Source organism: Heptranchias perlo, chromosome 38 (assembly GCF_035084215.1).
Source record: "Heptranchias perlo isolate sHepPer1 chromosome 38, sHepPer1.hap1, whole genome shotgun sequence".
In the NCBI taxonomy this organism is placed as follows: domain Eukaryota; kingdom Metazoa; phylum Chordata; class Chondrichthyes; order Hexanchiformes; family Hexanchidae; genus Heptranchias; species Heptranchias perlo.
Window position 1 is genome coordinate 10717006 of NC_090362.1, and position 13194 is coordinate 10730199.

Below are 13194 nucleotides of genomic sequence, written 5' to 3' on the forward strand. Positions count from 1 at the left end.
ACAGTGACAGAAATTCAGATCCTGCCAGAGGTAAAGTCACAAATCTAGTTCTCCAAATCTGATCCCAGTCTTAACCACATATCAGTTAAAAGGATCCTTACACCCTTTAAAATGTATACATGTAAAACATGGAGGGAACAGGTAAAAGTAGATTCCCTTCCCTTTCCCCACCCAACTGAGCTCCTTATCTCTGGCAAAAAGCAGAGAATGGGCAAAATGAATGTTGCGGATTGAAATGTTCAAATCTTAAGTTGTTCGACAACAGAATTTGTTTTATTGAAATTCACCCACAGAAACCTCATCTCAATTTGCTTCCTGAACACATGCTGTGTACTCCGGCTACTTGTGTCTTGTATCCTGCTCATCATTAACTTGGCAATAACCAGCGGCTGTTCCCAGCCCCAGCCCCGCCCCCCGGAGCGGCTATTCCCTCCCCTCGGAGTGGATGCTCCCGGCCCCCCCTCCGCTTTCCCTACCCCCGCAGCGGCAGTTCCAGGCCCCGCCCCTGGAGCGGCTGCTCCCGACCCCTCCCCCCGGAGCGGCTGTTCCAGGCCCCGCCCCCGCCCCTGGAGTGGATGTTCCCGGCCCTTTCCCCCCCCCCCCCCGGTAATCAGCGGCTGCTTTTTCCCGTCGTTTGTCCGCCGCTAGAGCGCTGAGGGCCGGCTGCTGGTGTTGTGCGAGTCGCCGCTTGGTGCTCTGTCTATGCTGGTCACGGTGCCGAGTGTCTGGTCCCGGGCCGGCGCTGCGGAACCTGCTGTTGACTGAGGGCCCTGTTACTCCTGGCAACCGAGAGGCGCCGCTCGCGCGCCCCCGCGCCAGTGCTCGCGCCGCAGCGCGCACCCGCCGCCTGTCTGACCGGTGTGGCGATGCCCGGCGGCCGTCGCTCCCGCTCGCTGGGCCCCGCCGTGTCCCGGGGTCGGGGTCGGGCCCGGGCTCGCCTGATGCTGGCTCTCGGCGCCGCGCAGATGGCGCTTGGATGTCTGATCGTAGCCGTCAGCTTCGCCGCTCTGGCGCTCACCACCTCGGCCCGAGTCCGGCACTCGTGCCCCTTCTGGGCCGGATTCTCGGTGAGTGATTCCGATTTAACCCCCTTCTTTCCACAGGTTATCCCGGGTTAGTGCCAGGTTACGCTGGGTTCGAGTCAGGTTAGCCCGGGTTCGAGTCAGGTTACTCTGGACAGGGTCAGGTTACCTTGGGTCAGAGTCTGGTTATCCGAGTCGGTTTCGGGATATCCCGGGACAGATTTGAGTGAATCCCTTGCCGGGCTTCAGTATTCATTAACACCTCCCGCACCTGGCTCACTGACTAACTGAAATCTCTGCCCAAAGGACAGCTTCGCCTGGCCGTTCCTGGGGGTATTAGTGAGGCTCTGTTGGGCCAAGTCTGGTCTGGGTGCCGGCCCGATGGGGGTGGTGGGGTAACCCTCCTGCCTCCGGTAAGACGGAGGGAGGGTGGGTGGTGGTGACCCGTCTGCAATGGGACATTGATAGATTTAGTGAGTGGGCATATCTGTGGCAGATGGAGTTCATTGTGGGGCAGTGCGAGGCCATCCAACTTGGACCTAAGAAAGAAAGATCAGAGTGTTTTCTAAATGGCGAGAATCTAAAAACTAGATGAGCAGAGAGATTTAGGGGTCCGAGTACAGAAATCACAAAGCTAAAAGTACAAAAACTAATTTAAAAAGCTAATGGAATGTTGGCCTTTATCTCAAGAGGGTTGGAATACAAAGGTGGTGGGGGGGAAGTTATGTTGCAATTATATAAAGCTCTGGTCAGACCCCATAGAATCATACCACAGAAAGAGCTATCCAATTAGTCCCACTTCCCTGCTCTTTCCACATAGCCCTGCAAACTTTTCCCCTTCATGTATTTATTTATTTATTTATTTATATATTGGCCTTGGAGGGGGTGCAACGCAGTTTCACCAGAATGATACCGAGACTAAAAGGGTTAAATTATGAGGATGTTGCATACACTAGGCTTGTATTCCCTTGAATATAGAAGATTAAGGGGTGATTTAATTGAGGTGTTGAAGATGATTAAAGGATTTGATAGGGTATTTAGAGAGAAAGTATATCCTCTGGTGGGGGGAGTCCAGAACAAGGGGGCATAACCTTAAAATTAGAGCCAGGCTGTTCAGGGATGATGTCAGAAAGCACTTCTTCACACAAAGGGTAGTGGAAATTTGGAGCTCTTTCCCCCCACCCCAAAAAAAAAGCTGTTGAGGCTGGGGGTCAATTAAAAATTTAAAAACTGAGATTGCTAGATTTTTGTTGGGTAGGGGTATTAAGAGTTACGGAACCAAGGCGGGTAGATGGAGTTAAGATACAGATCAGCTATGATCTACTTGAATGGCGTAACAGGCTCGAGGGGCTGAATGGCCTCCTCCTGTTTTCATGTCGGGTGACCCTCTTGCCCCAGAGGTTTGTGCCAGTCAAATCCTGTCACAAACCAGCCACCTCTCTGGCTACATCCGGGAGCTTTAATATTGATGCTTTTCTGCCTCTTAAAAATACATTGTCGCTATTTATTAGAGATTTACTTGATTGAATATAATAAATAGCTGTCGTGCCGTGTTGTGCCGAGCCGTGCCAAGTTGTGTTGTGTGGTGTTGTGCCGAGCCATGATGTTGTGTTGTGCGGTGCCATGATGTGTCTTGCTGTGTCGTGTCATGCATTGTCATACTGTGCCTCTCCTGGGACTGCCCATTGCTGCCATCTCACCACATTTCTACTGTTCAGCCACCGCTAGTTGCTCGGATCCTTCCAGCTTCCGGGCACTCTGAGTAACCCCCGATCACAGGCTGCTGCCTTCACTACAGCAGGTGAATGCTTGCTGGTTGTGTACTGTGACCTGTATAAAGCACATATGTGCACTCTGTTAATTAAAAATCGAGATACGCTTCCCGTAAGTGCTGGGTAATTGTCAAGTCAAGAGAGGGGTGAGGGGACCTGAATCCCCAGCATCAGGTTAATCAACCAGGATTGTCGCACCTCTCTGCTCCACCATCCCTCCCACCCAAACCCCACTGAGGGCGGATGGACAGTCAGACACTGGCCGTGTATGATAAATATTAATGCTGTATTAGATGTTTCATTTTAAAGTGGGACTGATACTCATGGTTAAAATGCTGATTGCTGAATGTTTGGGGCTTTTTATTTAAATGATCCAATGACTGACCATTGGTATTCAAGGAGGTGGAGGATTCGGAAACATGTTTATGTATCCCCTTTTTGGAAAAATAAACCTGCTGAAATGGGTCCTTTTCCATTTTACAGTCAGATGTGAGACACAAGCTGCGAGATGTTTAACATGTGCAGTGACAGACGGAAGGGAATTCTGAGAAACAATAAACCTGCCACTCAGTATAGGAACAACGGCTGCTTTTAAACATGTTTGTGTATGCCAGTTATATCTTCACAGAAACTTTTGCATTTTTAATTTATATGAACACGCAAGGACAGAATTGGGAACATACGTAACAAATTGCAATGCAGTAATGAGGGGTGAGCTATGATACTGAAAGTATTTGTGTCAGTAAAGTGTTTCAACCACTTCTGGCACCCGGGCTTTCAGTCTCCCCCAGACTGCTTGATGGTGAATGATTGTAAACAGTTTCAACCTGGTTCTGTTGGGTGTTTCCCCCTCTGGATAAAACTGGTCAGAATTTGGTGCAATGGCCCCAGAGGAGAGGGGGCGGTACAGGCGCTGTCCTGAGAGGGCCGATTGTAGACAGGGTTGAGATGCTGCCAGTGGTCACAAGACCTGGGGATGAAGCCACTTCTGAAACTTTCTCTTGAAAAAGGCGGATTCAATCATGGCATTCAAAAGGGAATTGGATAAGCATTTGAAGGAAAAAAATTTGCAGGGCTACGGGGAAAGGGCGGGGTAGTGGGACTAGCAGAGAGCCGGCATGGGCTCGACGGGCCAAATGGCCTCCTTCTGTGCTGTAACCATTTTATGATCCTAAAAGGTGAAAGTTGAAGGTAAAAACAACCCTGCTGCATTAATCCAACAAACTGGGACAGCTCAAAGTCTGTACCCAGAAAGGGAACATTCCCACGGTCGCTAGTCCATGAAAACCGAGCAAATCACCAGGGAATAGAGATGATGAGTTGCAGATATAAATGTAACAGGACTGGGTACAGAGCGAAAGGGAGACTTAATATCAGGAGAATCTCCTGGGCTCTTGCTCTCTCCCACACTTTTAAATCCACAATGAATCCAGATTTGCAGAAATCTGTCACTGTGTCTCCAGACACAAGCTTTGAGTTTAAGGATTTACCGTGGACTGTTAAGAATCATGGAATTGCACAGAAGGAGGCCATTCGGTCCATCGTGCCTGTGCTGGCTCTTTGAAAGAGCTATCCAATTAGTCCCATTCCCCTGCTCTTTCCCTATAGCCCTGCATTGGATTGATCCTTACTATAGCTCTTTTTGATTGTCAAATGTGTTGTTAAAATGATCTACACTTAATCCCACTTGTGTATCTACCCTGAAATTACATTTTCTATTAAATGGATGGGCTCAATGGAAGGAGACTGATAATTGCTGCAGTCAGTAGTTTTCCTTTCAAATTGTGTGTATTCATCTAATGAAGATTAAATGTATGATAAATAACAAGAATGCTTTCTTAAAACCAGATGTCTTACAATGAATGGGGGTGACTGACCTTGCATCATTCTGGTTGAAAATAAGTAACCCAGAGAGATCACTTAATGCTCTGTGTGATTAATCTTTCTACATCAATCCCATTAGGGCAACATGAACTCAGCTCTTTGAGGCTACATCACTAATATATCTGTAAAGGTGCACAATACCTTGGATCATGCGAACCGTCTATTGTATTGTACATCTCTCAGTTTCTGCTTTGTAGCGTCCAAGATTGGAGATTTACTATAAGTTTGAATGAGTAGCTCACACCTTTACTATCTGAAAACCTGCAAAGGTCTGTCCCCATTCAGTAGACTAAGAATTGGCTTTTTCATTGGTCTTTTGTCTATGTTGCAATTAAGTTCAATAATCAGTTGCAATAGCTTTGCATTTAAGTTCACTTTTAGTTTGCCAGATTGAATGTCCCTCCTATAGCTTGCAGTATCACTTTTATATAAGCACCGCTAACATAGGAAAACATCTCGAGGTGCTTCACAGAGGCTTAACCAAAAAAATACCCAGCTGTACTGATTCTTTTCCTTTTCACATAAATAAGGTGGAGATTGCTGAGGGCTCATGGAGATTGTACATCAGATCCATAGAGCAGACAGCTGTGGATCTTGTTCAACACCGTTTGTGCACAGTTTATACATCTCCATATCTACAGAAATGGAAGCACTCTGGGACCTTTATAGAGTTCAGTAATTAAGGAGGAATCCTGTTGGTTTGGTAATGGGGTAACTAATTGTGACAGGTAGAATGAGGAATCTGGGAGACTTAGGTTGACAGAAGGTTTCTTGTGTGGGGCTAATGCCGTCCTGGAGGTACTTAATTCAAATCCATTCTATTCAGAGATTTCTGTCAGTGAATAAGTTAAATGAGTCGATTAAAAAGCTGGCATCAGGATAAGCAGACAAGACCTTGAGGCCAAGGTATATTATCGTTTGAGATTTTTATCAAATGCACATTTCTCAATATTGACATTATTGATATTTGATCACCCTGCAGTGTATGACCAAAAATCACTTCATATTTCTGGTTGGTGGAAAAAAAAGAAAGAACTCCCATTTATATAGTGCCTTTCATGACCTCAGGATGTCCCAAATCGCTTCACAGCCAATGAAGTACTTTTGAAGTGTAGTCGCTGCTGTAATGCTGGGAAACGTTGCGGCCAATTTGTGCACAGCAAGGTCCCACAAACAGCAATGAGATAATGACCAGATAATCTGTTTTAGTGATGTTGGTTGAGGGATAAATATTGGCCAGGACACGGGAGAATTCCCCCGCTCTTCTTAAATAGTGCCGTGGGATCTTTTACATAAGAACAGGGCCCTTGATTTAACTTCTTATTCCAAAAATGTAGGGTCCCAATTTGATTCTTGATCTGTGCTGAGTTAGCACCCCTGGGAAAGGAAGAAAAACTCAGCCGGCTTTCTGCTGCTGATCACTATCCAGTGACCCCTGCTAGAAAATCTACGGGTGAGGACAGCAGCAGGCACAGGTTCAGCCATGACACCCTCCAGAGACGAATAGCATGGGTGCATTCCCTGCCTGGTGTGTCGTTACGAATGGTCCCAGAGGGCACCCGGCCCCTGTGGGATTGTACTCAGTAAGAGTCGGGGCCTTTGGAGACAGGCAGAAAATTGACCAAAAAAGACCACTGTATAGGACTGTGTTTGATAATTGTACATTAAACATGCAATGCTGTGTGGGTTAAACTGTGGCACAGATGGTTTCACAGTGTTATATCCAAGTAAGATCATCTCATGCAAGGGTTGAATTGTACCAGCTGTATAGTTAAATGTACCCACAGAGTCCTCTTAGAAATCCGTTAGTGAAATGCTTCCCCTCATTTCACAGTTAGAGCCTCTAGCCTTGTCTATCCATAGAGGTTTTCTCACCGTGTTGTGGGGCTGTGAGCCTGTGCCTCAGTAAAATGCTTTCACTGTGATATCCCTCAGGGGAGCGGGAGCAGAGGGTGGAGGAACCTCCACAATATGTGGTTGTTTCTTAGCACTGAGCTGTTGGAAAGGAAACAAACAGTCTAAACTGGAACATCGGATGCTGACAGGAATCTTAGCAATGGTTTCAGGACCTTACGGGAAGGAAATGCAGCTGAGAAAATACTGCACAGCGATTTTTACAAATGTTTGTTTTGAAATAAAAACAGGTAAAAATAGAAAGAAACTGAAATTCTGTTAGGAGGTGAAATCTGTGAGATTAAAAGTACAGATGGAGGCCTAGGGGGCTGAGATGTTGCATAAGGGGCAGTCAGAACAGTTTATGATGGTAATTTAACTGTACCATGGCTAGGCACACCCTGTTACATAACTGTACCATGGATACATGCACTCTAATATAACTGTAACATGGATACGCACTGTAATATAACTGTACCGTGAACACACACCATCCTGTAATATAACAATCATGGATACACACACCCTGTAATATAACTCTACCATGGACACACAGCATCCTGTAATCTAACTGTACCATGGACACACAGCATCCTGTAATCTAACTGTACCATGGACACACAGCATCCTGTAATCTAACTGTACCATGGACACACAGCATCCTGTAATATACTGAGTGATGATTGGCACCAAGTAAGAGCAGAATAAACTGACAGAAATGTGGAGGGGAAAACTGAATGCTGGAAATATGAATACACATAGACAACCTCCTGTGGTTCTTGACTGATTTGAAATTTATGAAAACACCTGGAGACTCTGAAGATTCTGTCATCTTTTTAAATGTCTTAAACCCGCTAATAAATGGCTATATAACCAAGCAATGTTAGAGATTGGAGGCATGCATAGTCTCTCAATAGAAGGACTGACTCTTCAAAGTATATCTTTAAAATTTATAGCCTCATTATTAGGTACTTAGTTAAGTAAAGCTGGTTGAATTAGAGACTGCAGAAGAATTAAACTAGTGAAAGGAAATTGATTTCTGCAGATCCGTTAGTGATGATAGTGGTGAGAGGAACTAGTAGGAATGTACAGGACAGGGAAGGACCAATAAGAGAGAATAGGAAAGAGGTAGAAAGAGGAATAAGTAAGGCAGGGAGGGAGTGTGAGGAGAGATTCTTAAAAAATATTAAAATGAAGAGTAAAGTATTTTATAAATATATCCGTAAAAAGAGAATTGTTAATTGTGAGGTGGGACCTGAGAGAGGAGAGGATAGTGAGTTAGTGTAGGATTATCAGAAATTGGCAAAGAACTTACAAGTACTTTCCACTGATACGTGGATGGGGAAATATTACACTTAATATGGTGTACATGGACTTTCAGAAAGCCCTCAACAAGGTGCCACAGAGAAGACTATTGGAGAAGATTAAGAGGCATGGAATTAGGGGGAGGGTAGCAAGTTGGATTAAAAATAGAAGGGAGAAAATGGAGAGTAGGAGTTAAGGGCAGTTACTCAGAGTGGTTGGTAGTGGTGTCCCATCGGGTTCTGTTCTGAGACCGCTTCTGTTCACTGCATACATCAATGATTTGAATATAGGAGTAGAGGGAGTGGGGACCAAATTTGCAGACAATACAAAAATAGGAGGCACAGCTCACTGAGAAACTGATGTCTGGAAAAAACATTTGATAAAACATTGTGGAACTTCCATATTTTGTGAACTTTGCAGATCACTCAGGATGTTCTTAAATCTTCAGAGACTTCTTAAAACGAACGGGTTATTTTAAGTCCGTGTGACTTGTTACACAATTAGAATGTTGTGCGCAGTTTTGGGCACTCTTCCTTCAAGTAGGACATTGATGCATCAAGAAGAGTTCAGAGGAGAGCACTGTGGGGATCCTGGAATTTAGATCTCCACTTTACAAGGACAGGTTGATAATTAAGTTTGTTCTCACTAATGCATGCTGGCTGCAAGGGTCCCAGGTAAAGTGAATTTGGGCAGTTTCAGTCCTGTCCCTGGTGGATGTGGCTCCAGATTCAGTCCTACTTGACACTCATTTAGCAATCTCACTTGGTGAGCCCGTAGGTTAGCTGATGTGGGAAATGGAAAATGTCACACTGATGCAGTGGGGGGATGGATCTGAGCTACATTATTGGGGCTGAGTAGAGGGAGCTTTACTATGTATCTGGCTGTACTGTGCCTGACCCGAGAGCGCTTGATTTCTGAAATTGAAGGTGATAACATCCCTCCCGTGATTACCACAAAATTCACACACTAAAAAAGTTTCAGAACAAAAAAATAATTTTTTTTACTTATATAGAAAAGAAGATTTCAATGGAATGTCATGCAGGTCTTCAAAATACTGAGAGCTGCAGAGTGTTAGTAGGTTATTTAGCTTAGATAGTGACCAAAGAACATGAACAAGGGGACATGAGTACAAAATTAAAAGCACTTAATACAATGTTGGTTTATTCCTTTAAAAAATAGAGCAGGATAAATATCTAGTCAGGAGAGCATGGAACCCTGTAAGTAGTACAGACATGGACAATCAAACAGCCTACTTAACACAATGCTCCCTGGGTATATCCTCTGGACTGCGATTGATCAGGTTGAGCACTGGACGTTTCTAATGCTTGATAGGTTATCCTGGGAAACTCCAGGATATCAAAGGGAGTTGGGGAAAAATTTCACAGATTTATCTTGGATTTAGATGAAGTGGTTGTTTTCTCTCAGGAGATTGACTTGAATCAAGCCAAAATTGGCCTATCAGAGCACATTTAAAGGAATATCGATTCCTGAATTAAGATTAAAATGGTCAATTTCTGTTGTGACCATCTTGTGATACCTTTCCCAGGATTTTGCTTTCTTGGAGAATCCAATTGATCCCAAATTCCATTCCAAAGCCTAAAGTTTGTACCGTTGAGAAGTCAGACTATAGCTAATTTCTAACACAATTTAACATGTTGTGTATTTACACACTTACCCAGATCAAGGAGAGGAGGCATCTAAAGTCTGAACTGGATGAATAGGGGGTAATTGTTTTGGTTCATGGGAGACCAGGTCTGTTTATGGAAGCTGCGTTTTGCTTGTTAGGAGAGAGAGTGAAGCACTCCTGACACAAGACAGACATTTGACTTTTTGAATTAGAATTTATAAATCAATTAATGGTATGGTAATATTTGATGTGGCTTATCTGAAAATTGTGTAAGCACCAGATGGCATCGTGACTGCTGTAAACTTTCACTGGCAATTCAAAGCTTGTGCAGAGCAAATGAATTTGGAATGTGCTTTGTATCAAGACTGCAGCTTTGTAATAAATTCATACACTTTAACTTTCACTAACAAGCTTCAAAAGAAATAAAATATATTTGTAACTGAAGGACAGTGTTTTATAGAATTGTAATGAACGAATTTGACGTGTATGTAAAAGTCTGTATAACGGGCACAATGAGTTATCACGGCTTGCATTCACCTTCCATTGTTCATTGTAAGAGACTGTCAGTGAAGATCTTCCCCCATCCCCCCCGCCAGCCGAAAGAAAATGCATAGACCGCTTTATATTTAATAAATCAGTGTTAAAAACCAGCTGCTATCATAATATATGATGTAATCAGAGGATAATTGGAACTAAGGAACTCTACTTCTGACAAGTCATTTAAGGATTTACTGAATGACGATGTATGAATTACAGGTAGTGTCAGCCTTGGTTAGTAACACTCTCGCCTCTGAGTCAAAGTCATGGATTCAAGTCCCACTCCAGAGACTTGAGCCCAAAATCCAGGCTGACGGTCCAGTGCACTACTGAGGGAGTGCTGCTCTGTTGGAGGTGTCGCCTTTCGGATGAGACATTAAACTGAGGCCCAGTCTGCCCTCTCAGGTGGCGTAAAAGATCCCATGGCACTATTTAGAAGAACAACAGGGGAGATCTCCTTGTTGCCCTGGGACGATCTGGTCATTTACTTCATTGCTGTTTGTGGGACCTTGCTGTGCGCAAATTAGCTGTCGCGTTTCCTACATTACAACAGTTTCTACATTCAAAAGTACTTAATTGACCTTAAAGCACTTTGGAATGTCCTGAGGTTGTGAAAGGTGCTTTATAAATGCAAGTCTTTCTTTTACATGTGAATTATATCTGTCATCGACCGCAGACCTGGATTTTAATCACCTTCCTAATCGGTGTTGTCACCAATACAGTACTGGTGGATACAGGTCTGACACTGTATTGACGCTGGGGTACAGTACTGGTGGGTAAAGGTCTGATCAGTATAATACTGGGGGTACAGTACTGGTGGGTACAGGTCTGTCACTGTATAACGGGTACAGTACTGGTGGATACAGGTCTGTCACTAACACTGGGGTACAGTACTGGTGGGTACAATTCAAAGGAATAAATTAAGAGCATCAGGCAAAAAGCCTTTCAGAAGGCGTTTGATGAAGTGCCACATAATAGACTTGTTAGCAAAATTGAAGGATTAAAGGGGCAGTGGCAGTGTGGATAGGAAATTGGCTTAAGGACAGAATGCGGAGAGTAGTCAAGAACGGTTGTTTTTCAGATTGGAGGGAGGTATACAGTGGTGTCCCCCAGGGGTCAGTATTGAGACCACTGCTCTTGTTGATATATATTAATGACCTGGACTTGGGTATAGAGGGCATAATTTCAAAGTTTGCAGATAATGTAAAGCTTGGATATGTAATAAGTAGTGAGGAGGATAGTAACAAACTTCAGGAAGACATAGACAGATCGGTGAAATGGGCAGACACATGGCTGATGAAATTTAATGCAGAGAAGTATGAAGTGCTGCATTTTGGAAGGAAAAATGAGGAGAGGCAATATAAATTAAATAGTACAATTTTAAAGGGGGTGCAGGAACAGAGAGACCTTGTGGGTGTATGTATACAAATCTTTGAAGGTGGCAGTACAACTTGATAAGGCATTTTTTGAAAAAAAAAGCATATGGATCCTTAGCTTTGTAGATAGAGGCATAGAGTACAAAAGCAAGGAAGTTATGGTAAACCTTTATAAATCACTTGTTAGGCCTCAGCTGGAATATTGTGTCCAATTCTCAGCACCGCACTTTGGGAAGGATATCAAGACCTTAGAGCGAGTGCAGAGGAGATTTACTAGAATGGTACCAGGGATGAGAGACTTAAGTTATGTGGAGAGACTAGAGATTGTTCTCCTTGGAGCAGAGAAGGTTAAGGGGAGATTTAATAGAGATGCTCAAAAGTATGAGGGGTTTTGATAGAGTACATCATTGAGTTACATTGAGTCTACAAGTACAGAAACAGGCCATTCGGCCAAATTGTCTACGCCGGCGTTTATGTTCCACATAAGTCTCCTTCCTCCCTACTTTATCTAACCCTATTAGCATATCCTTCTATTCCTTTCTCCCTCTTGTGCTTATAGTACTTGAGCTTCCCTTTAAATACATCTGTGCTATTTACCTCAACTGCTCCTTTGTGGTAGTGAGTTCCACATTCTTACCACTCTTTGGGAAAGAAGTTTCTCCTAAATTCCCTATTGAATTTATTAGTGATTATCTTATATTTATGAGTAAATGGGAGAACCAGAGGGAAGATTAGGAGAATTTTCTTTACATAGGAAGTTATTATGACCTGGAATGCACTGCCTGAAAGGGTGGTGGAAACAGATTCAATAGTAACTTTCAAAAAGGAATTGGATAGTTACTTGAAATAGAAAATTTTGCAGGGCTATGGGGAAAGAGCAGGGGAGTAGAACTAACTGGATAGCTCTTCCAGTCTTTCACACTGCCAGCAACATTGGTGCAGCCTGCGCGTGGGATGTCATGCTTCTATCGACTACAGTTTCAGGAAGTGTCACTGCACTTGGCTGAGTCGAAGAATTTGAATGTCAAGATCTTTGGGAAAAGACAACCATATTTGACACAGCTGGAATGCTGTTAGTGGCCGTGTTTTGGTGAAAATAACTTGGCCTGTGAGTCATATTTTGTAAAAGTGATCCTGTTTGCTTGGATCGCTGTGCTCAGTGTGTCCTTTTACATGGAATTCATTATTTTTTAAATTCGTTCATGGGATGTGGCCGTCGCTGGCGAGGCCAGCATTTATTGCCCATCCCTAATTGCCCTTGGGAAGGTGGTGGTGAGCCGCCTTCTTGAACCGCTGCAGTCCGTGTGGTGAAGGTTCTCCCACAGTGCTGTTAGGAAGGGAGTTCCAGGATTTTGACCCAGCGACGATGAAGGGGAGCCTTGATTTTTATCAATTGTGAACACCAGGTAAAGGTCCAAGGCCCAGAGTGTAGGCACCACTAAAGTTAAACACAGGAGGAAAGAAGAGGAGTTCAATCATGAAGTAATAACTAAGTGAGGCCGAACTTGGATTTTAAAGCCTGTAGATTGTAGGAGGAAGGGAGAGGAGGAGTTTCCTAGTTTTGAGATTTCAGGAAGGATTGAGGTTGGGGAAGGGAGGAGTGAGTGGGGGAGGTTGGGGAAGGGAGGAGTGAGTGGGGGAGGTTGGGGAAGGGAGGAGTGAGTGGGGGAGGTTGGGGAAGGGAGGAGTGAGTGGGGGAGGTTGGGGAAGGGAGGAGTGAGTGGGGGAGGTTGGGGAAGGGAGGAGTGAGTGGGGGAGGTTGGGGAAGGGAGGAGTGA

At 44.2% G+C, this 13194-nt stretch overlaps 1 protein-coding gene across 2 annotated transcripts in view; it reads left to right on the top strand.

The window, feature by feature from the left end:
- The first annotated feature begins 610 nt into the window (after window positions 1-610).
- The window catches only part of fam189a1 (family with sequence similarity 189 member A1), a 60849-nt gene continuing 48265 nt past the window's right edge, over window positions 611-13194 (top strand). For both annotated transcript variants that reach the window (XM_067973414.1, XM_067973415.1), the window contains exon 1: window positions 611-1067. In XM_067973414.1, coding sequence (XP_067829515.1) covers window positions 867-1067 — 201 coding nt within the window. In that variant the 5' untranslated portion in view covers window positions 611-866. The remainder of the gene's footprint in view (window positions 1068-13194) is intronic.